Raw genomic sequence first — 25,169 nt, forward strand, 5'->3', positions numbered from 1 at the left:
TAGACGGATTTGATCATTTCTTCATGTCTTTTTCTTCATTTCTAAAAAGAAGATGTTCTTTTCACACATTCGTTATGAAAACATTTGTCGTTGTAACCCCTCTTGACCAGTTCATTTCTTCTTCTTCTACTTTGCCATTGGAACTAAACGATTACCAGCTGACCCCGTAAATCAAAAACCGAAGAAATGCATGAAAACATTTAGTATCCTGGTATAAATCCCAAAACGAAGTCTAACAAAGAAGAAGAAGCCGTGAATCATTGAATCAACTATCATCGCTTCTTCAAACCCCATTATTTTCCTTAGTAATGGATCTCTTTTCTGTCAGTTACCCGTTTCTTATCCAGTCTTTTTCTTCTTCTTTTCTCACAACTTTTCCACCATTTTTTTTTCTTGTAATACCTAGTTTACAGTCAATCGTGAACGTCATCTATTCTTTCTCATATTCTATAACTATCAGATTTTTCAAAGATGGCAAAAGAAGAGGATGAAAAGTGTCTCAAATGCATATTCGTTGGAAATGCAGCCGTGGGAAAAACTTCAATGATTGTGAGCTACACAACGAATGCTTATCCCCACAACTATGTGCCAACTGCTTTTGATAACTTCTCCGTTGTGGTCCTAGTCGACAAAAAACCAATTCGTCTACAGCTTCATGATACAGCTGGACAGGTTAGTGACTCACTTATATTTTGTGTTATTCTTGCCACTGGTCCCACTGATTTCATGGGTGAGATTGCGGTTTCCATTAGAAGTTGCCGGATTGAAGTGATGTTCTCTGCAAAAAATGTAGATGTAGAAAATTGTATTAGAACTATATTATTGAAAAATCATTTACCAAGATTTTTGAAGTTGTATGGAAGTGATTGTACTGTAGTTGTCCTGACTGGAACAGAGCTAGATGTTGCTTTGATTCTTTGAATATGAGGAGGTAATCTACGAACATTTGGTTGATTGAATCTCCTAACAGGGTATCTGAAATTTACTCAAATAATTGAATTTATTGAGAAATATTTATTCCACCAACCTCTGAAAACTGGAAAGGCTAATTGGGATAACCGCCAGAACAGAGAAAAGTAAAATGATTGAATACATTGAAAATAGACGAACTGGAGCAAAGTGGGCTATTCAAAATGAGATGTTCATTCGGATATACGGATCGTTTTATGGTAGAAAAGAAATTCACAAAAACAAACAATGTCCGAAGTGACAGGGGGGGGGGGGTCGGATGTCAAATCGAAAATAGGAGAAATACACAATGGCCAGATACCGGATGAGTTTGCGAACCGGCGCGGAAAGCTCACCGGAAACAATCAAATTGTGGCATTTCGAATAGAAAAAAAAAGAAAAAATTTTTTATGAAACGAATGGTAAGGCAAAGTACAACTGAGATCAAACGATTAAAGGAAAGAACTCGGAGTCGAGTACACTCCCTACTCAGAAAATGACTGCCGTCGATGGATTCCATTTTGATCATTAGCTCTATTCGTCTCCCTGCAACTCCATCTCGAGAAAGGAACTCGGTATCGAGTTCACTCCCGGCTCAGCAGATGATAGTTCTGGTAGTTGACCTTCCCGAGTCTATCGGGTCGATCTAGTTCATGATTGTCGTTTAGTTCTATAGTTCTTCTAAACGGCGAAATAGGTCATGTTGGCGACGATCTTCCTGAAGTCTGCATTCGTTCAAGTAGTCATCCATCAGAATCTTCCATGATGATGTAGCTTTGATCTTTAAATCTGAAAAAGATGCTCGTAGAGCAGGCTCCCGGCGGGATAGATTCTGTCTCCTTCGTCGATTTGAATCTAATCGTCCTTCAGTCGTGGGTATTTGTTTGATCCGGGTTGGGCTCTTTTGAGATCGATCGTTCATCCTCGCTATAGCTTTTACAAAAGTTCTAACGTTCCATTCTTCTTCTCGTGATCTGGGTGGATACTCTAGCTCTATCGGAATCGTTCTGTGCTCTGTCCTTCACTGCTCGATGTTCGATTTCTTCTTGAACTGAATTGTTCATCGGTTTACTCTCGGATTTTCTCATCCTCGTTCACGATCTAGGAAAACCATACCTTCAGGTGGCCATTTCGAGTGCCAGCTCTGATCTTCTCAAATATAGTTCTTCGATCTTCGGCTTCGTGCATTTCTCGTCCTAGTCGCGTATAGATATGAGGCACTCCCATCACTCTTGGTGGGTGATTTCAAGAATTCCTGATTCGATCTTCCTCTCAGTCAATTTTATCGCCAGTAGGTCAGTTCCAACTTAGTTCCAGCACTTGGTGGTCACATCTTGGGTGACGAGGTTGAACTTCACGACTCACATGTTCAGAATTTTCGTAAATGCCCTGGATCTTCGAGTAGGTTTAAGTTCTTACGTTCCCATAGTTTGAAACGGCGTTGTCGATCATTTCGGTTTTGCTCGGTCTCGGAAAACTTCCATGCTCGAACTCATTCGCTCAGTTCCAATGCCACTCAGCTATTGTTAATGCTGCGCTGATCAGTTCACGAAGATAGTTCAGTATCTGTGATGCACCAATCACTCTTGTCCTGGCGGCATTCTTGGGAAACCCAAGTTTGAAGTCGATCGATGTTGAGACCTCAAACTTGGGTAATTAAACCTTTTATTAACTAAAGATATAAAGAAAAATATAACAATAGAGACAAAAGAAAAACAATAATGATAAAAATTATACAAATGAAAAAGAGCTCGCATTGGCTCGCTTTTATATAAGAAATATAGGGGAGGGGGAAAAGAATGCTTTTAGATAGGAATGTGCGGGGATGGAATCTTACAGTTGATATCAAAAGTGACGAATGGTAAGGCAAAGTACAACTGAGATCAAACGATTAAAGGAAGGAACCTCGGAATCGAGTACATGGATTTAGTTTGATCAAAGAGTCGTGTATCTTCGTATTTGAATTGCTGTAAAACCTGTCATAGAAGGGCCTCCACACTGTCTCGTTTGGGCTAATTTTTATTGGCTCCTATGCTTGATATCAAATATGAGTCAACTGGAAATATATTTTTGATATCAGGATATTCAATTTATCAGTTGTACAACTTTTTTATATCTTTGACAGGAACCAAGATAAATTGACTCAAAATTAAAAGCAAGGGGCCCTTTTATAACAGGTGTTACGATAGGTCTTCTACATGATCTGATTTGAGTTATGTCAGCTTTTGAGAGCCCAGGATACAAGGGTACAGCAGAAAAGGGTATATCTAGAGTACATTGGTTCAGAATTATGATCAAAAAACGAAATAGCCCGTAAAATTCCTCTGTTTTTCTTTTTGTCCCCCACACCACAAAATTCGCACAATTGCACCACAAATTTGCACCACAAAATTCCATGTACTTTTGGAACCAATGTACCCCGAGAAGTATATTCACCCTTTATTGATGTACCCTTGAATACTGAACCGCTTTTGAGTAAGCCAATATAATAAATTTCTGTACTCTTCCATATTTAAATTTGACTTTCCCTTGCAGTTTCCCAAAAACCCTACTAGTCTCCTTCAATTGAAATGAAAATCCTTTTCCAGTCTTCATTCGATACTCTTCGCCCTCTATGCTACACAGATGCCGACGTCTTCGTCATTGTTTATTCAGTCGTCGATTTACAATCGTTTGAAGACGTGTCACATCATTGGTATCCGGAAGTCACAAAGAAAAATCCTGGAACCAAACGTAAGCATGTTTCTCATTTAGAGGCTCTAAAGAGACTTGAAATCTTCAGTGATTCTGGTGGGAACACAAGCTGATCAGAGGTGGCAAATCCGCGGAAATACTGTAACTCAACTACGTGGAAAGGCGCTGGCCGAGAAAATCGGAGCGGAATTCTTCGAGTGTTCTGCATTGACTCAACACAACTTAAAAGAGGTTTGGAGATTTTATAAAACTAGGGTTTGGGAAATTGTAATTAATTGGTTCCAGATGTTCGACTCGGCGATTCTGGCCGGACTCGAGGGGAAGAAAAGCAGAGAGAAGCGATCGAATTTCTACACAAAATCGTCGAAACTAAAAGAAAGAGTTGCCAAATTCATCACTCGTACACGAAATCTTATCTGATTTTTCTGTTTCCATTGATAGCTCGATTTTGTCCTAAACGGGTACTTTTTTTTCGATACACCTTTTTTTTAAACGAAACCAATTTGTATTCAATTCTTTATATTTTTGTGCATATTCTTTTTTTTAAACTATGACAACTCTCGAAATCCGAATAAATTTGTTGCCTCACGCCGATGCGCTCCTCTAGACACAATTATATTTTTTATTGCAAAACGGGGTTGACGAAGAACAAGATTTGCAAAAGGATGATCAGAGAGCATTGATTGTTTTGTTTCGTTTTGTGAATTTGTTTCCTAAACATTTGATACTTCCTTATTCATTTCCAGGAGAAGCCAAAAAGCCAAGTTTCACGCGATTCCAACCATTTGCTTCTTCTTCTTCTTCTTCTTCTTCTTCTTCTTCTTCTTCTTCTTCTTCTTCTTCTTCTTCTTCTTCTTCTTCTTCTTCTTCTTCTTCTTCTTCTTCTTCTTCTTCTTCTTCTTCTTTTGCCCTTTTCCCTCTTACTCCTTTACTATGCGTCGCCTATTTTTTTTCGTTTTTTTTTGTGTTTCTTGATGAGTAACGGGATAGAATGTAGCTGGAAAACCAAAAAATCACTTTTTTCTTTATTATCAACTAAAAGAAGGAATACGACTTTTGATCTGGAGAAAAATGTTCAATCGTTAGTTACATTCCAAGTAACAAACAAGGCAATAAATAAAACAGAAGATGTTAAACATGTCAAAATATATATAATTTTGTAGAAAACATTGATAGTTCTCGAGATCAGAAAAACCTTTGAAAGCATTGATTTTCTAATGGAACCAAGATAATCATAACTTCTAAGCAGGTTATCTGGTAAGATAAATGATTTGTCTAGAAGGGGATGTGATTCCAAAATGTTCATAAAATGTTATTCAGCTGGTTCAGATATGAGTTTCAAATTATAAAAAGGTTTTTTTAAAGAACTGATTATTTTCTTAAAGGAAAACTGTCGGCTTGTAACTTCTGGTCGAAAGTTGCCCAAAAGCGGCTGTATAGCGAGCCATGATCAGATTTTGGTCGAATCTGAGCAACCTCGGACAAGAAGTTGCCGGCGATGCCCGATTTCTGTGATATCGTAAACTCTGGAATGCAAGGCCCCTAACCTCTATCTTTTCCCGAATTCATACTTTGGTATCGAAAAATGTTTTCGTTGACGTTTACAGTTAGTGAGCCCTTCTGCAGGCTAAGAAGTATTCTTCAAACTCCCACGTTCCACCCAGCTGCTCTTGAAACAAAAAGTTCTCTGTGACAAATGTGACGTCTTCTAAGAAACACGTGGGAATTCTGAATGCGCTCTTGTTAACATGTGCAAATATGTTTATTCTTGGTGGCTGGCTGGATTCTCTCTTGTGCTTCTTGAACTTCGAAAAGAAAAAATAAACTCTTAGAAATATGATGCACGTCATCATTGAAGATTTAGTAGCATGCTCACATAAATTAAGTCACTTATCGGAAGGTTCTCATGAGCTGAAGCCATTCGCAAGAAGAATTGGCATTTCACCAGTGATTCAATTTTTTAAACGAAAGTCAGCTACACTCTAGTAAGAAGGAACCTACTACGCCTCCTATGCTTTCAGTCTAATTAATTTTTTCATGTGTTGGAAACCTCACATAGTAGAATTCGTTCTGAGAAAAAAGTTCATTAATTTATAATGAACAGCCTTCAACCCATTTTGAAAAACAGCAGGGGATGGATTCTACGACTACTAGCTTAGTAATGGCAGATGCAGTTTCCTAGAACTCGTGAAAACTTTAATTCTGGATATGCCTATGTGTCATATGAGTTCAGGAGTTTAGGTTTTAGTCATATGAGTTCAGGAGTTTAGGGTTTTCATTCTGGTCTTTTAAAAACGGATTAATTTTTAATGTTTCTCAGAAAAACAAATTCAGAAGAAGAAAAAAAAACAAGGATTTTCTTGAATTTTTCGTCATACTTCAAGCCGATTTGATAGTGTTTAGAATATTCTTCCGGTTATAAATAATCGAATGTTCAACATTTAAATATAGACCAATTTGAATTTCATAGGGTAAAAACATTTTTTCTATCATATTTTATAATTTAAAATTTCAAGATGACCCAGTTTCGAAGCTATTTGAAATGTTCTCAATTTAATAAAAAACTGCTAACACGAAGGGGTCACATTTATTTGATTCTTATCTTGATTAATGTTTTCCTCAATTCTCTACCTCTCTTCTCCCTCCTACGTCATTCTTCAAACCTCGTCTAATTTTCTTTATCCTGTTCCTTTTTTCTGTCTATCGAACGCCGTCTTCTTTTAGATGCAGAATGTTTTTGCTGCACCTATAACCTAGTTCTAGTTCTTCTTATTCCTCAGCTGTTGTTGACTGAGAAATCAGTAGCAAGTTTGAAATATAAAGATAAAAAATTTGCATCATCCGGAGAACTCAAAGACCATTCCTTCCGAATCTCTTCACACCTTTTGCTGAATTCGAAATAGTGAAGCGTCGGATGGAGAAGCAGAATGCGCGGGCATGTGAGCGTGCGCTTTTCACGTTCCTTGCTCCTGCTGCGTCTCCGATCTCTTCCCGATTCCCTTCTCTCCGTCTCATACTATCTTATCCATTTTTCGTTTGCGCACGTAGACAGTATGTGGTTCTCTCTATCTCTCTGTAGCCCTCTTTCATTTTCCTTTCCTATGTGGTATGTGCGTGAGAAGAAAAGAATGAGATGAAGAAAGAGAGAATTGAAAGAGGAAAGATCTCTTTTCGTCATTCCCCGCGCACCCTTCAGTCTTTTTTTCTACGCTCCTCTAATTAGAAGCTTTTTGAACCCCCAAAAGTTCTTTATTCCAAGTCAGAAGCTTATTTCGATTTTGATTTGTGAATCCCAAGAGCCATTAGTTGCTTAATTAAATATTCATATGTATTTTTGAAGCCCTAATCACTCTTATACTTTTCCTCGTCTCCCTTTTTTCTGCCCATAAAGAATGAGAGTGATCTTTGGAATAGGCCGGGAACGAAATATGTCGATGATCGTTTTTGTAAAGAAAGAGTGCACCCGTCTGACTTTCTATTCTCCAACTTTTTCCCTTGTCCTCTACACTTTTATCTTCTCATTTCTTCTTTTTCCTCCAATTTCTTGAGGTGTGGGGAGTGTAAAAAAGTGCGTCCCATCTGACGTAACACGTTCCTCGTCCATCACTTCTGAACTGAGAAGACTAGTGTTTTGACACCAAACAACCTCTTGAATAAATGGCAACATTTTGTGTTGTCACAAAAAAAAAGTAGAAAGAAATCTGATGACAATTTGATGTCGTCGTGACCATGTGATGATTTTCAATCAAACTTGATTAGCAAGCAACTTGCCGTTCGATATATATATATATATATATATATATATATATATATATGTCATATGATTCTGATCTTGTAAAAAATATTTTTTCTGAAATTCCCGGTAACCTACTTATCTGAGGAATAACCCCCTTTCTATTTAGAACGTTTTCCACTCATTTTTTATAATTCACCCGCGAAGGACACTTGAAAAATATAAGTGGTTCCGGAAAACGGACCGCATGATTTTGATCTAACTACAAAGTTCTCAAATAATTTCCCAATAATTTCTAATTGATCCTTGCTCTTTTTTCATGTGAGTTCAGTATCATTTTATCATCTAGACGTCTTCAGAAGGTCACTTAATCGATTCTTTTTTTGTGTTAAACAGTTTGCCAAAAACATTCGTACTATTCTCTCCAGTCTCCTACTGGTATAATCCCTCGTGATTTCTGTTGTCTGCAAAAAAAAACCATTTGTTGTTTTCTATGCCGACATTTTCTGAATTTCATTTGAATAATAGAGAAGAAGAGGTTATTTTCTGTTTTCTTGATCGAAATCAACTTTTGTCATCATCACTCTTCTTGTAACAAAAATCAAATCTTTGAACTGAAGTAATTAAATCCTAATCAGAATCACTCCCATAAATTTTTCCTTTTTTATCATTACAGTTCTAACATTATTTACTTCATACTATTTCTCTCTTGGTCGTGACCCTTTTTTAATGTTAAAAACGACGACGTGCAAATCGATCACTAAGATGGAGATAATTTTTCGATGATAAGAAATTGGAGAAAAAAAGAGTCAGCGAGAGAAGAGCACACAAGAGGAAAAAATGCAAACAATCACTGTCACGTCGTTCATTTTGTCACGTTCACCTACTTTTTCTGTTATTCTACCTATACCTTCCATCTTTCTTTCTCTCTGACCCTGATTAAAACACACACACAAGTGTCCACAGTTGCAGCACATGTCATGAGCATCGCCTCACTTGGTGATACAGGAGGTACAAAAATCAATGAGGGAGCAACGTCTTCTACTTCATCACTTTTCGCTTCACTGGTCAGTTTCTATAAATTTTTCTGTTCTTCTATCACCTAAGGACCCTAATAGAACGTCCCTTTCAACTTCGAGCTCATATATCGCATTTTCTGTGAAATATAAAAAAAAAATGGTCAACTGGCAAAATGTTCATCATAAAATCAACAATACTTTGTCTGTTCACTTCTTGGTATCTTTTACAGCGATCAAAATAAGTGGAGTCAAAGTTGAATGTAGATTAAAAAGTGGGGGATTTATCATCGAAAATTATACTGATGATTTTATAATTTCGGACAATGTATTCTAGAGGAATCTTCTTTCCAGATGCTGCCATCATCTTCTTCCACAATCCTACAATGTTCATACTGTGGAAGCTCTTTTTCACCCAATCAATTGCAGACATGTCTTTTCTGTGGAACAGTGTCCTATTGCTCCAAGGAGCATCAGGTTAGTTGGGTGGTGTCCAGATGATAAACAAACGATTCTCACTGATTAGAAAAACAAGTGTTCGCACGTTTACTCCCTATTCTCATGGAACAGCTATTCGAAAGTTGTTGGTCATTCTGATCCATTCTTTATAGCTTTTCTTGATTCTAGTTCCTTGTTTATTACTCATTTCGATTTTTGATCATCTGAAAATATTCTGACAACTCGTTGAGCAAACCTGCATATTGCGCGAGAACGTGTTGTTTCAAACATTTTGACTGGCTGGCTGCCCAGCGGATGCTTGTTCAGAAAACAGAAGAAGAATAAATACGCGCAGACAAAAAGACAGATCCCCGGCGCTTTGTTTATTTCGAAAAACATCGAACACAATAGGAAAACAATTTAAGAAAGTAAAAAGTTACAGTTTAATTACATGGAAAGAAAGCTGAGATGAGCCAGGGGATTATAATTGATAGAATCTACAGTAATCCATGAAATATGAGCACTCCACGAAATGAGCTTTTTAGAAACAAACTTCCTACTTCCAGAGGTTTCCTGCTAGTAGCATACTAACTTTCCGAGCAATTCAATGACAAACTGACAGTCTTCTGAAATTATCTGGTTAAAGTCTGTAATAGAAGGCCCTCTAAATACAGTCAAGTTTCAGTTAATTTTTCTTGACTCCTATGCAAGATATCAAAAATGTGTCAAGTGGCAAAACACTTCTGATATTATGATAAACAGTTTATCAGTTGACAACTTTTTTATATCTTTGACAGGAATCGAGAAAAAGTGGCACGAAGCCAAAAGTTATATTTTGTTCCACTTTGTATACATTTTTTCTGTTCCTGGTTGAGTTTGATACTCTATAATGCCATGTGACAAAGAACAAAATAAACTTTGAGAAAGGTCTTTCCTCTCTCATAAATATTCTGATTTATGCTCAGCCAACGACTCAGATCGCACCTTTTTTCCGTTTATGTAATTCCCCCGAAATTCTGCCACACCGTTGCGCAAATTAAAACATCGCTAATATCACGTAGGCAAAATCGGGCGATTTTCAAGAGTAAAGAAGAGAAGAAGTATTCGACGGACATGATGAGGTGTCTGTGTTTATTTGTATAAAAACAAGCATTGGCTCGTAGTCTAAAAATATCCTAACATTTCATTGTTTTTTTCCCATGCTTCTCTTGCTGAGAATTTTTTTTTCATGTTTTCAATGTTCCAGAGGAAATGAAAAAGTAGAAAAAATCATTTTTCGCAAAAATATCCACAGACAACAAGAAACTATAATCTATGCCCATGCTCAGAAACTCTGAAAATTCGTAAATTCAAAAAAGTTATTCACCCATTAAATCTGTTCACAATCCTTTCATAATTTTTTTAGAGAATCGACTGGGTCACCCACAAAATGATATGCAAGTCATTACAAACTCGAGGGATGGTACCGAGTAATCCGATTCCTCAGCCAATACCTGCCTCTCTTGCCCCAGTACCTCCATCCGTTACTTTTGATGATTCTGCACTCACAACATCACTCCTTCTATCATTACAACATAATCCAATCATTAGTCAACCGGTGCCAAATTTTCAACCAACGTTCTCAATTTTAACGAATCCAGAACCAGAACCAGTTATTCCAACTCAAATACCACAAAGGATAGAGAACCCAGCACCCGCAATATCATTTAGTAGTCTAGGAAGTGCCTTCAAACCGTATAGGAATACCAACGTCTTCAATTCCCTCTCATCAGAATCGGTTTCATCCATGTCCCATGAAGCATCGCTAGAACGTCTGTCATCGGCTTCTTTGGCTCTTTTATCAGCAAGCAGTACTGCACAAAGCGACCTTAATCAATTAGGTATACTGTTCTTTCAGAAATTCAATCAAACATTTCGAATTTCAGCTCAAGTTTTGAGTCTAGCTGGAGATTCCGGCGCTTCTCTTGCCCCACTAGTCCATCCGTCTACAGTATCCCTCGCCGTTCCGACGGCCGCCGATGAGCCAATGATGATTGGAGGAGAGAGACTCATACCAACTGATGATCCAGATATCCAGGTAAGTTTTTCTTTAAACTTTCGTTTAGTGCTATTCCTATTCCGAAAGGTCACAACACTTTTTTATTGGCTCCCATTACGGAAAATGTCCGTAAATAGGCTCATGCCAACGTGCAGATTCTTCGAGCCCTCCCGAATTTTACGTGATTTGTGAAAAGGGAGTGGCGGGCGGAATGCTTCGGAAAATGGCAGTTTGGCCAAGCCACTCTGTGCCTCACACAAAACCAAAATAAATCGGCTTCCGTTGCCGTTTTGTGCTCTTTTTTAGTAATTATACAACGACGACGACGAAGGAGGAAACCAGGAAAAATAGCAACCAATTTGTGTAATGTTGATACTCGTCCGATTGGGGTGTGGTAGGGTCAGGCATAGAAGGGGAGTATCATGAGTTCAAAAGGATCGAATGGGTTGTAGACAATAAATCAGGTGACATATGGAAACAACATTTGTTTGAACGTAGACAATGTGTTATTACGTTCTTTTAGGGTTTTTCAAAGAATACATTCTTAGACGATGTTGTACGAGCTGAATAGGTTTTGATGAACTGGAACTGAACGTCAAGCTTCCTGGTGTCTCGGTGATCCCACCGTAGCCCTTGTGCCAGATCTCTGATCCTCTTATCTCATCCGATTCCACCCATTAGTTTTTTTTTCGATGCATTGTTCTTTCCCTGGCACAGCCAAGATATATTGGTGCTCACTCATTAGACTCGTCTTCTTCTTCTTCCTCTTCTTCTCACTTTCATTTTCATCTACTTCCACAAAAAGTGACAAAGTTCACGTAGCTCTCTTCTCCCTCCTCCACCCTCATCTTCCAATAACTTTTCGATCTCTTCCCATCGTCCAGCCCTTCGGAATCCTTCCTCCTCCCTTCGCTTTTTTCATTTTCCCTGCCCGAGAGTCGAGTAAACGAGGAACGGCGTCTTTCCTCGTGTGAATGTCTACTCAACAAAATATGAGGCGAATGTCACGTAGGCCTGAAGAAGAGCGAGAAGCCGGAAATTCACATCAACACAAGCATGGGAATTCATCTCAACACGCGACTGGAAAAAACAGAAAAAGAACGAGTAAAAGAAGATATTTATCTGAAAACTCGATAATCGAGTCGCATGTGTCTTAAAAAGTGTCTTAAAATAAATTCAGATTACGGTAGTTAAAAGACCACTGGTTGAAAGGCGACGACGTGCAGATCAACACTGTGCATTTATCACACATTTATTGTTATCAGCACCGTTTTCTTTTTTCTCCGCCTCCCCTTTTTTCCTCTAGGTTGCAGAAAATTTCGCATTTTCAATTCTCGATTTTGGCACGTTTTGCTGAATTCACCCGCTTCTCCTCATCACGCACACAAACTCAACCGTTGCTCATTCCTATAAACATTTCACAGAATTCTCCTCTTAGTTTTAATTTACATCGTTCTTGTTCTTTTCATGATAACTTGCCTTTTGGCTCTGTCTGGACCGAACCGGATAACACAAAAAAAGGGCAAACAAAGAATAGAAAAACAAATATTTTGCCAGTTCATTCCATTCGCTTTTCTTTCCACAGCAAAAATAGCCTCTCTTTATGATCTGAGCTCATTCTCCATGGTTTTGAATTTCTGAAGTTATGGTTCCTCGTGCTCATAATCCCAATTTTTCCCGTTCTTAAACTAGAATCTCCTTTAATTTCTTCTACAGTCCCAACCTTTATCTATCGTCTTGATCACCCATCTTACATGAATTTTCCTCCGATCCATTTTTTGCACTGATTGTGTCCTCCGATTCCTCATCCTTGTTTTTCCAAACCGTACTCCCTTACCAAACGGCGGTCCCTTCGCACCAAACGTGCAAAACACGATGAATCGTGCGCACGTAGTCAATGTTTCGGTCTCCTCCCCGACGACTACGACCGCCCGGTCACCACCATTTTCTTCTTTTTTCTCCTTTTTCACATCTTTCCCATCGTTCGAATCATCTACCGCTTCTTCTACTGTTTTCCCATTTCAGCCGTCTATCAATGGCAACATAAATTTCCTATTTTTTTCCTAGTCAGATAGTCCGTTTTTTCTCGTTTTTCCTCCCATTCAGTTCATCGTATCTCCAGATATGCCACTGCGAACAATCGCAGCACCTTCTGCCTACTGTAGTCACTCCCTAATGTCTTCACACCATCGATGGCAGCCATACCCAACGGGAAGAAAATCATTGGTATGAGTATTCGATCAATCAGATCAGTTCGGAATATGTACAAAGAACATAACATTTCTTCAACCAAACATCCGCTTAGTCCGTTTGCAAGTTTAACAGGAACAGGTGTTGCTATTGAGCCAATTGAATCTGTGTTGTGATCTTTGAAAAAACACCAGGAAATTGTAAACTAGTCTATCTCTTGCCCACTTTTCCTTCTCACCTGAGTAATTACAATTTGCACTTTCAGATCATTGAAACAGACGGAACTTCATCTGCTCCAAAGCCACGCAAAAGACCCACACCAACCAGTACAGCTGACCCTAAGATCGTCTACAAGGATCACAACAAGAATGTTGTCTATTCAGTAAGTGAAAAATTTCCAAAAAACATTCGACCGAGGCAGGACTCGAACCTGCAGTCTTCGGTTTAGGAGACCGACGCCTTATCCATTAGGCCACACGGCCACGGTTTTGCCTTCCCAAAACGAACTTCATCTTAGAAAGAGAATGAGTGAGAGAGAAAGTAGAGAAACCTTCCTTTTATTGCAGACCACCCTACAAGAACATCAGAGACACCTTCAGAGTAGGGGATTGGTAGTCAATCTTCATCAAGCTATGGTTATGAGATTGAGGGTGAGTATCCACAGTATCCCACTACAGTATCCCACTCTGGACTGAAATACATAATATACCGTAACCTGTATATTTTACAGTATATCGCCGAACATGTGATCAGAAGTCTCAATGAATTCGGATGGGCAGTTGTTGACAATTTTCTGGGTTCGGATCACTACAAATACACAGCTAAGTGAGTATCTAAATAGCGGGAAGTAGTGATTCAGTCGGTTACGATGGGAGGTAAACAAGCGAAGCAGATGTGTTGTATTCGCACGTAAACTCGTCATTCTCATGAATTGTGCATCACAGCTGATCGCGTGAAGTAGAGAATCGGAAGAAGCGAATAAGAGAGAAAATTCATAAAGTCATGGTAGAAAATATCAAAAAGCTATGTTAAAGTTTCTAACATTACTACTGAAGAGTCTAGACAAAGTTTTTCTAAGAATCAGAAATCCTGAAAATACAGTCAACACGTCTTAATTTCAGAGAGATCGAGCGTCTTTACGAAAGAGGATTGTTCGGTCCTGGACAAGTGATGGAAGGAAAGAATAAGGACGAGAGTCACATCAAGGATATTCGATCCGACCATATTTACTGGTACGATGGACGTGATACACGTGCTAAGGATGCTGCCACAGTTCGATTGCTCATCTCAATGATCGATTCTGTGATCCAACATTTCAAAAAACGGATCGACCATAACATCGGAGGACGTTCTCGAGCAATGCTTGCTATCTATCCAGGAAACGGAACTAGATATGTGAAACATGTGGATAATCCAGTTAAAGATGGCAGATGTGTCACTACCATCTATTATTGTAATGAAAACTGGGATATGACTAAAGACGGAGGAACACTCAGGCTTTATCCAGAAACATCGAGAACTCCAATGGACATTGATCCACGTGCGGATCGTCTTGTATTTTTCTGGTCGGACCGTAGGAACCCACACGAAGTCATGCCAGTGTATCGTCACAGATTTGCCATCACCATTTGGTACATGGATAAATCAGAGAGAGATATGGCATTGACTAAAGGAAAAGAAGGAGATGGGGCGTGTACATCAAAGAAAGAAAACGATCCAACGAGCTCTCCTCCGGATTCTGATGAACTCGACGTTCCCCCTAGACCCAAGAAGGCTCCAAGCACTCACGAACTGCACAAACTCGATCTTCGTATGTTCCCATCCACGTCTTCTGACCCAACTATCATATCTGCAGCGTCTGAAGACAGAGGTAAAAATAATGAGACACTAGGAACTGCTAAATTAGACATCTCGTGCATGAGTTTTTTTTGCTTGAAATGTGTTTGTTGTGATTTCAGTAGACTCGTGCAACGACTACCAATCCACGTCTTCTTTGGCTCATCCGGATTCTACAGACTCCGGTAAGATATGCTTTTGTGAATGCTTACTCCTAGTCTAACGAAATAGAGGAATGGCGCATGGCTGATTGAATACTTTCAGTTCTGTATTCCCAGTCTACTGTAGAAATATTGTAACTTGACTAGCTTATTGTAGCTTGGAATGGATTAGGAAAAAAAATCCATAAAACTGAAAAATTAGAAAACTCTCATTGTGAAAATTTCAGGTGTCTCCTTGTCCACACTTCAATCTCGTCACCACCATCATCATCATGAACGAAGAAACAGTATTCAATCGCTTTCCGATGATTACCGATCAGAGAGATCCAACCAGCGTCGTAGCTCCACAAGCAGTGATCAAGATCTGGATGAAGACGATCTTCCACCACCACCAACGGATAATCCAGAATACATTATCTGAAGACATCCATGTTTACCTTTTTCTGTATTTCGTCACCTCCATCCAAGTATACAACGGGTTAATTTTAAAATTTCCTCTTCCATCCCCAATCAACTTTTCCAACTTGTATATATTTCAATCCCGAATGTTTTCTTCTCCCGACTCAATTTCCAATCCAATCCGAGATACCGTACTGCTTTACGTGGTACATTCCTTTTCATCCCTTTACACTTCTTTCTTTTCTTCCTGGGTACAATTTCTCGACGTCTAACGTGTTTTTCTTCCTCTCCTTTACCCTTCCAAAAATTCCAAAAACTGTGATAAAAAGTGCAGACTTTTCTATTTTGAAATGTATCAGACCTGTTTGTTTCTCATACTGTTTTTCCTCTTTCTGTATTTTGGTCTCCAACTTTTTCCCCTCTCTGCGCACATACATGTCCAATAAAAGAATCAATGTTTCAATGTGTTCTCAATTACATTCAAAATACATGTATACACTCCAACCTGACTTTTTTTGGGTTAGAGAGGGTGGAAACAGACAGTCCGACAATTGTTTGACAAGTGGATTTGTTGGTGGGAAATGACACAGCTCTTCATTCTTCAAACCTCCCAAATTGTAGTTTATTCAATTCATCATTTTTGGTATTTCAAAAAATCGTTTACTGAAAAGTTGTGTATTTTGATTGGTCATAATCGAATTTCTTTCGTAATCGTTTCTGTTCCTAATTAATAAGATGAAGTCGAATATTCCAGATCAAATTAATTTTTAATTTTTTAGCTGGTCATAGTTATCAGTTACCTAATTTCGAAATATATGACCAATCTGTTATTTTTTTTCGTCATACGATGCCACAAAAGTCATAAAAATGTCACTGAAATGCAGTGTGCCTTATCGACAAATGATTTGTCGACAAACGCCCTTTTCGACAAATTTATCGAAAAATTACCGAGAAATTGTCGATAAAAACAAAATTTATATAAAAAAAATTCAAGTTTTTTTTTATTAAAAAAAATTCAAGTTTTCGATAAATTTGTCGATAAAAATGCTGCTTGTCGACAATTTATCGACAAATTTATCGACAAAAATTGCTATTAACCGCCTGAATTACTTGTAAAAAATCATATCGTTACCATTTTTCCTAGGACGTCTAGAATGATGGAAGAACCTACCCAGGCAAACTTTATAGGCTATCTGGCTTGGTGGCCCAACTTTCACAACATGAATTTTCTAGGTCACGATTCTTTTCAGCCTAGAAATGATCTGATGTTCACCTGGTGTGTTTTTTGGTCATTTTAACATGGTGGCCTAACTTTCGCGCTTTGATTTTTCTAAGCAACTATGTAAAAATGGCCTAGAAAACATACCAGGTGAATTTCTGACCATTTCTAGGTCAAAAAGATTGGTGGCCTAGAAAACTCATATTGCAAAAGTTAAACCACCATGTTAAAATGGCTTACAAACACACCATGTTAACATCAGATCATTTTCACGTCAAAAAGTTTGGTGGCCTAGAAAATTCATGTTGAAAAAATTAGGCCACCAGGTCAGATGGCCTAGAAAAAAAGATGAGATTTTTTACAAGTTATTCCGGCGGTTATCAGCAAATTTTTGATAATTTGTCGACAAATGTCCCCTTCGACAAATTTATCGACAAAAAAACGACAAATTTATCGACAATTTGTCAACAAAATTTTGCCGATAAATTTGCCGATAAATTACTTTCGACAAATTTACCGATAATTTGTCGACAATTTATCGACAAAATTTTATCGTTTTTTTTCGACAAATTTATCGATAATTTGTCAGGTAAATTTGTCGACAAAATCGGAAAATCTTTGTCGATAAGGTACACTGTTGAAATGGAATTCGAATAATGATAGTTTTGAGAGTTATCATAGGAAAAAATATATGAAGATTTTGATTTGGATTGAACTATGGCTTACTCCAGGGCGAAGACAACAGATTTCAGGATTCAATGTTTTTTTCATTCCGGATTCCAGATTCCCTATTCCGAGGATATGTTTTTGTCCGGATTCGAAATTCCGGATTCCGAGAAAAATCACCTATTCCAAATTCCAGATCCGAATTTTATTTTTTACGAATTTTCAGCAAATATGTTGATCTGCAAGAATTATCTGCTGCGAGAACTGTTATGAAATTTCTGCTACTCATGAAGCAAAAGTTAAGCATCATACGTGTTTTTAGAATTATTATGCACACTGAAGATGTCCGAATTCCGGATTCCGCACTTTTTTCGTTCGATATTTTGGATTTCTAGATAATTATTTTATTCCAGATTCAGTTTCTCGAAAAAGTCATTCCGGACATCTTCCAGACGGGGGAGACGTTACTAATCAAGACTCTTCTTAACATTTCCATCCTGAAATCTACCACAATTCCATCAGAATAACTATCTGAATTTTTTTCATGAAGAATGTTTCACAATCAAAATCATTGATAGTTTCAGGTTACAGTAGTATGTTTCTTGAATTGAATTACTGTAACTACCGTAAAACTCTAATAGAACGACACCCGAATCGTCCACTTTGAGCCTATATATCTCACTTCTTTTGAAAGATATCAAAAAGTTGTCAACTAATAAAATGTTTATCAGGATACCAACAACATTTTACTAGTTAGCCACTTTTTGATATCTTTCACAGAAAATGATAGGCTCAAAGTGGACGATCCGGGTGTCGTTCTATTAGAGGTTTTACGGTATCTCCTCTTTTGAAACTACTACAAATAGTATTCTTACATAGGATGCATGTTCCGAATCTATACGATGTCTCCAACTATACGATTTTCATTTTGAATGTTCTGAAACAAAGTGACTCCTCGTCGTCGACCGCCACCAAATGTTCAAAAATATAAAAGTTCTCACTTCTCCGTCTCTTTTCTTCTTGCCAGTTTGTAATTCTGTCCAGTTGTTCCACTCGTAAACCACAATTCCTCCTCTGTGTTCCTTCTAATTACTGAAAGAACACTTCAAAACCCTCCTTCTGCCTGATGTTCTTCCTCCCAACCTTTTCCCTATCAGCTGCACCTTTTCCGTCTAATTCTGCGTCTCTTGAATGGTTCCCGTGTTTTCTTCCCGTCAGGTCTCACCACGCGCGTGTTTCTTGGCTATTGTACAAATAAATATTTGCGGCCGCGCACCGCCACCACCACCACTAGCAGTATGCATTCGAAACGCCTTGCGTTCCCTTCCTAGCCTACGTTCTTCGATTCTTCGGTTCCTCTACTTTTACTTCTACTTCTTCTTTTTTTTCCGTTCCGTCATTTTCGGTTTTGTTTACTTCTCTATGTTTCTCTTCCTGATACAAAACAAGAACCCAACCGACCTCTTCCCCTTATAATCCATAATTCTGGAAATTTCCATATTCAGATACCCTCCTGCCCTCTCCGTCACTTTCTCTCCGAATCTCAGTCACCTCAAATGATAATATGCGCCCCGACAGAGACACGGGGCGCCGATAACACCACACAACCATCCATTCATTTTTTGTGCAAAACCTCAACGAAGACAACGCCTCTGGAAGAAGAAGAAGAAAGAGGTGGAGGAATAATCAGAGAAACAAGAATCTGTTTATTCGTTTGAAGAATCAATGGAGAACAAACTGAAATTGGTTGTCGTGGGGGATACGTTCACTGGTAAAACTAGGTGAGTATTTTTTAAAAATTTCCCTCTTGTTTCAATGATGCTGGAATCTGAGTACTCTGAAACTTCTGCCTGAGATTTGAAACTTATTACCAAATTAACTGAAAGTTTGGTTCTCTAATTTTAGAACCTGAAATCAAAATAATTAGGACCAATTTTACCTAAATAATTAGAAATGGCTCCTTGATGTTCCTGGATTTCTTTACGTTTCCTACAATTATTGTTCCTCCACACAAAATTAGAAGAAGCTGTTTTCTGATATTTTCTGGAAGCCAATATTTATTTTAGCCTCAAATTACAAAATGAAGACTTTTTTCGAATGATTTGTGTATTTGACACTTACACTGGACTACTTATAAATACATTTTTTTACGAAAATCAGCAATCTATTAGATGTATTGAGTTAAATAGAAAACCGTAAAAATAAAAGGGTCCCTAGCTTTTAACTTTAAGCTTATTTATCTCGGTTTTTGATATAAAAAGTTTGTCAACTAATAAATTTTTGATCATAATAGCATAAACATTATATCGCACATTTTAGATATCTTTTACAGGAAGCGGGATAATTGAGCTCAAACTCTGTTTCCTGAACTTTTGTTTCATCCTATAGGTTTTCGAAAGCTTTTTATTTTCTTTCAACCCATCCATCTTTAATTTCCCTAAAAAAACCATAAAAAAGATTGACAGTCACATTATTACCTTTCCGAAACCCATAATGATAAAACAACGACTTCCGTAATTCTCCCCATCAACTTTCCTCTCTCTCTCACTGTAATCCCAAGAAATTGCCTAAATCCGTTGAGTAATTCGATTAAAGTCACATCAAGCGCAACGACACTTATCCCTCTCCTCCTGCCGATTTCATTCAATTACCCATTCATCATTTTTATTTCTATAAAACCAGTTATCTTGTTTCCTCTGTGTTGCAGCCTTCTTGTCGCCTACACGAAGAAACAATTTCTCGACAACTATTCGACTACGGTATTCGACAATTGGGCGGTTTCGGTGCACATTGATCACAAAAGTTATGCGGTCAGCTTGTTTGATACTGCTGGTCAGGTATGGACTTTCAATTTTTTCTTCAAATGCAATTCAGTGACCGATATTTTTTCGGATTACGATTACGAACACCTTCCATTTAATTAGATGAGCAAACAGAATTTCTTTCAAACAATTCGTGTGGAATTTAGGTGTGAAAGAAAAGAGAAACAGCTTTGAATTGTTTGCTTTCAATTAACTTTTCGAGTTTTCTCTCTTCCCGAATTGGGTCAATCAAGCCGTTCTAATAAAACCGAAATGTACTTTTTCAGGGAAGTTACGAAAAGATTCGATGTCTGAGCTATCCACACACAAATATTTTTCTTGTATGCTTTTCAATGACCGATAAGAATACATTGGAGTCATGCAGAACTATTTGGATACCAGAAATCAGAAAATATGCCGGTGATAATGTCCCGATCATGCTTGTTGGAACGAAAAATGATCTTGTGGAGGGTGCACATTTACATAGTGTCGTCACAGAAGATTATGCTAAAAAGGTGGCACAAGAGGTAAACAGATGTCAAAAATGCCGTTCAAAACTTGAAATTTTTCAGATAGGATGTCACAAATTTTTTTCGTGCTCCGCCCTCACCCACAAAGGCTTGAAGCGTGTATTTGATGAAAGCTTTCTGGCGGCTGTAGGCGTCAAATTTGAAGAGGAGAAGCCGAATCCGTGTTGTATAATACTTTAAAGATCTTGCTCCAAATTTTTAGTATTCTACGTGCTATACTTGTACATCATCGCTCACTCACTTCCTAGTCCAAATCGAATCCGTTCCTGTTTCTTTAAATTCCCCCCAAATCTCAGCTTTACTATTTTTTTCCGTTTTTCATATCAATATAATTTTATGAAATGAAGTCGTTGTTCAGACTAGTAGAGTTTACCCGCTACTAACAACAAAAAATGATACGAAAAGGAGAGAACACAACACATAACAAGGCACAATATGAGATATGAGAAAGGGGACGATCACTAGAATTAAAATTGGGTATTTCTGAATAAATAATATTTTCTCATTGATTAAGATCCTCGTTGATCAATCAATTGATCCAACTCGTATGCAGTTTTCTCCACTTTCTCTGCAGCTTCTTTAAAACTTTCCTTTCGTTTTGGATTCAATTTCTCTGCTTCTTCTTTTTCTTTTTCTTCTGGTGTTTCCTCTTCAATCAGTTTGAGTCCACTTGCCCAGTACCATACCCAAACGTCAGATATGAGAGAGAAGATTCGAAGACACCCATAGATGACGTGCAGTCTGAAAAAGTCAATTTCCAAAACCGAATCTGAATAGAAGAAACGAACCTGACTCTTAACTCATCAGTGTCATAAACCGAACATGATCCAGATGCGTCGCATGCTTTTTGCCAAAGAAGACACGACATATCAATGATTTTACCCCAAATGATAGGAGATGGAAGTGTTGCCAGAAGACTGACAAGGAATCCATTGAATCCCAGAGAAACACTTCGATGCTCTGGGGGAACTGCTCTCAGGACAATCAACATTCCTGGAACCACCCCGAGACCACCGAAGATTGCTCCAAATGCTTGATGCATGAAGAATCGTCCGAATCTTTCTTCACATTCATCTGAAACAAAGGTCTAGATTGGTGTGGGTTCTCGATGAAAAGAAACAAACCAGTTCTACAGTACGATCTGCTGACTTCCTTTACTTTATTCTCGACACATGCACAGTTTTCGAAGATCAGCGTGTCCACATTTGCCTTCGCATTGTCAAAGATACTGTAGTTTTTCCATCCCATTGCGCATCCGGCATGACATGGAGAGTAGTGAGCATTTCCACTGAAATCAAATGTTTAAATTAGGAGTTTTGAGAGAGGAATTAGCAGTTTTGAAATACAAGAAATCACTCACTTCACATCACATACAGGATACAACGGAACATTTTCACACATACAATCATCTCTACATCCATCAAACACTGGTCCATTCAATTTTATTTGATCCCCGATTTGACCAATAACTGATTTACATCCAACGGTTCCATTAGCAAATGAAATGAGAGCAGCAACCAAACTGCAGACTGCGACCCAAGCAGCTGCTTTTCTTCCTTGCAGTTTGAAATATTTCATTGAAACACTTCCGAGCATAACTCCGCATGCAAATCCGACAATTCCAGTACTGGCAATGTATCTCTGAATTCGGTATTGTGGAACTCCGAACTGAAGTTCCAAGTATTTCGCTTGAAAAACAAAATATCCCTTGAAAGCCAAAACGTCAATGATTCTTCCGAACATTGCACCGACGAAGATTTTATTTTTCATAAGATTTGTGATTGTTTCCTTGAAGTCGTTAACTTTATCCTTAACAGTTTCTGGCATCAGTGCATTTCCTTGCTCATCTTTTTTGATGTGGCGATCCACCAGATTCAGACGCTTGCGTTGTTTCACATTACCTCTGAATACAAAGATTTCTCGAATCTTTTTTATTTTTATGACTCACTCGTCATCTAACTCGTCTGGAGCATTTATATCAAGATCGTCAGATGGGAAGAAATAGAGAACGACCGATGGACCAAAGAGAAGAGTACCAAAGATCAGGAATCCAAGCCACCAGCACCCGATCCACATCGGGTCCAGAGGTGTCAGTCCTTGAGGAGCTGGAAACCAATAGGGTAGCTAAAAATGTATTAGTTACCCTATTGGTTTCCATTAGTAACTAAAAATGAAGAATAACTGACGATTGAAATCCACATACAACTTGTTCAACTGCCCTCCAACAAGAAGACCAATGACTGGACCAAGAATTTTGACGAAGAACATGAATGCTAAAAAAGAACTTCGATACTTGTCCGAAAGCGAAATAACTAACAAAAATAAAGTGGAAGATTCTGTTTTTTAACATTATCGTCCATCAGTGGAAGCCCAAGAGAAAATGGCATAGTTCGTCCGACTCCAAGAACCAGAAGACCTCCAAAAATCATCATAAATGGACCCAATGTTGATTGATCTTTCTTGCATGCATAGTGTTGAGATCGTACAAAATTGAGCATGGAATGACAGAATCCGTAAGGGAGGGCAACCATGGCACGGACGTTTGACATTTTGGCATCAGTCATTGGGAACTTTTGAGCAATTTCCTTTTCGAGTCTCGCACAAATGTCTGACCCTTTATGATAATGACAGTATTCTATGTATTTTTGAAGAAGGTCCGACTTTTCATCTCCTATCTAAATATTATGGTCGAAATAAATAAAAAACTTTTTTTTTCTTACATAATTCATGACAACTTTGTTCTCTGGATCAATTAATGGATGAAGTTGCTCTAGCCACTGATGCTCTGTGTAGTTGAAACCTCCATTCACTAGATTCCTATCAATCTGATGAGCCAATGCACTTGGAATATGTGTAGTTACATTCGCGTGTTCTACTGGGAACAAGAAATTACTACTGGCAATCATAAAGTTGGCGATTGAAATCAGAATACAGCCGGCTCCAATCCATCGAGCACGATTTCCTTTTCCACCGAAATAACTTGTGAAAATGACGACTGGAATGTAGGCAAAGTCACCAGCTGATACCATTGTTCCACTCAAACGAGATGGTATTTGAAATTGTTTTTCGATGAATACAACTGCACTGAAAATCTTTTTTTTGTTGCATCATTTTAGAGTATTTTTTGTTTAAGTCCTTTTTCTGTGTTCCTATCCAAAATTTTATATACTAAATACGCCATTTCGGAAACTCATTATTTGTCCATTTCCAATTTACAACCACGAATTAAACTTTAAAGATCCACTCCAGTCACAGAAAACTTCATGTTTTGTGTCCGTTATCATATTCTATCATACGACTGAAAAACTGAAGGCATAATCGTCAGTTGAGAACCTATTATTATTATTATTATTGTTGAATGCCCTCACAAAAATCTCTTTTCGATAAGAAAAAAATGGGTTCAAAAGTTCTGATTGACACAAATCGAAAAACGCAAAATCAGTAAAACAAAACCCACCTTGTCATATAAAATCCTCCGATTGATTCCAAAAAATAAACCGTACCAAATACAATAAAGAACCATTTTATTTTTGAAATGGCCATTTCGACTCCAGAATCTGATTCTCCGGCTTCTGGAGGGCCGTTTCGATGAGTTCGATGAACTGAAAAGAAAAGTATGCAGACATCGAGCAAATAACAAGTACAGACGTGTTCCGACTTGTACTAACTGACGAAGAGAGTCTAACCAATCGGAAATAGAGAAAGAGAAAAGAAAAACAATAGTACACAGATAGCAAACAAAGTAAGATGTATTGACCTAATGAATGTTGCAATAAGCATCACTGAAAATCTAGATTCAAGAGAATAAGACAAAGGAAATCTCACAACTTTAAAGTTTTTCAAAAAGGATGTCGGGTTTTATACTTTAGCCAAAAGCCCCTCCTAAACAAATTATATGTTCCTTTTGATTTAATTTGGAAAAGGGGAACCAATAATTCACTTTCAATCTAGTATGAACGCATGGAGCTTAAAATGATTCGTTTGGATATCTAGCGAAATCGGAAAGCCTACTAACATTTAGTTTCTATGTGAAAACTGAAAAAAAAAGTGTGGCTCGAAAAAGTTTCAGATAGCAGTTTTATACGCGAAACATAAACGTAACTATTATCAGTTTTCTCAATGGTTGAACTAGAAACAATAGGTTCAAAAGTTCTGAACATTGATGCAATTTTCAGATTTGAAAAGTGCGGAGGTTTATGGAATACCATTTGTGATCAATTCTTATAAAATAAAACAAAAAGCAATTTCTTTCATATTGGTCGACGGGTCGGATGATAAAATTGAAATTGTGGGCAAAACAACATACCAGATGATAGAGCTCGGCAAGCTCTACAAGCTTTAATAAGAATCAACCGGCTTAGTGCTTGTATACTCAGGTAATTCTGGGGAGAGGTTTGGGGCCTAATCGGAGCTGATGTGGGAGTTACCCGTGAAGTTTGGGAGTTACCCTATCGAAACGGCACAAGCGGATCCTCGATGACACAAAATTTTGTTCTAGAG

General features: G+C 38.0%; 4 protein-coding genes and 1 non-coding gene across 5 annotated transcripts; 3 read left to right on the forward strand and 2 right to left on the reverse strand.

The window, feature by feature from the left end:
* Positions 1 to 471: 471 nt before the first annotated feature.
* Positions 472 to 4,062, forward strand: Cbr-chw-1 (the record flags this gene model as incomplete). The annotated part of the gene is made up of 4 exons (XM_002637058.1): positions 472 to 672; positions 3,537 to 3,681; positions 3,731 to 3,873; positions 3,928 to 4,062. 4 exons carry the CDS (start codon positions 472 to 474, stop codon positions 4,060 to 4,062), a joined length of 624 nt encoding a protein of 207 aa, XP_002637104.1.
* Positions 4,063 to 8,355: 4,293 nt separating this feature from the next.
* Positions 8,356 to 15,475, forward strand: Cbr-egl-9 (the record flags this gene model as incomplete). Its single annotated transcript, XM_002637057.1, has 10 exons — positions 8,356 to 8,442; positions 8,746 to 8,868; positions 10,235 to 10,709; positions 10,755 to 10,906; positions 13,323 to 13,439; positions 13,624 to 13,707; positions 13,788 to 13,882; positions 14,179 to 14,927; positions 15,016 to 15,078; positions 15,282 to 15,475. 10 exons carry the CDS (start codon positions 8,356 to 8,358, stop codon positions 15,473 to 15,475), a joined length of 2,139 nt encoding a protein of 712 aa, XP_002637103.1.
* CBG28724 lies at positions 13,467 to 13,539 on the reverse strand. Its single transcript has one exon. It is a non-coding gene (tRNA).
* A 3,588-nt stretch (positions 15,476 to 19,063) lies between the features above and the next one.
* On the forward strand, positions 19,064 to 20,849 carry Cbr-crp-1 (the record flags this gene model as incomplete). Its single annotated transcript, XM_002637056.1, has 4 exons — positions 19,064 to 19,119; positions 20,046 to 20,175; positions 20,427 to 20,666; positions 20,712 to 20,849. The coding sequence occupies 4 exons, from the start codon at positions 19,064 to 19,066 to the stop codon at positions 20,847 to 20,849; spliced, it is 564 nt and encodes a 187-aa protein (XP_002637102.1).
* A 329-nt stretch (positions 20,850 to 21,178) lies between these two features.
* On the reverse strand, positions 21,179 to 24,212 carry CBG09600 (the record flags this gene model as incomplete). Its single annotated transcript, XM_045237626.1, has 9 exons — positions 21,179 to 21,457; positions 21,505 to 21,743; positions 21,794 to 21,957; positions 22,030 to 22,572; positions 22,618 to 22,774; positions 22,856 to 22,953; positions 22,983 to 23,344; positions 23,390 to 23,753; positions 24,127 to 24,212. 9 exons carry the CDS (start codon positions 24,210 to 24,212, stop codon positions 21,179 to 21,181), a joined length of 2,292 nt encoding a protein of 763 aa, XP_045094006.1.
* Positions 24,213 to 25,169: the final 957 nt, after the last annotated feature.

The sequence above is a fragment of the Caenorhabditis briggsae genome (genome assembly GCF_000004555.2).
Source record: "Caenorhabditis briggsae complete genome, chrV, whole genome shotgun sequence".
In the NCBI taxonomy this organism is placed as follows: domain Eukaryota; kingdom Metazoa; phylum Nematoda; class Chromadorea; order Rhabditida; family Rhabditidae; genus Caenorhabditis; species Caenorhabditis briggsae.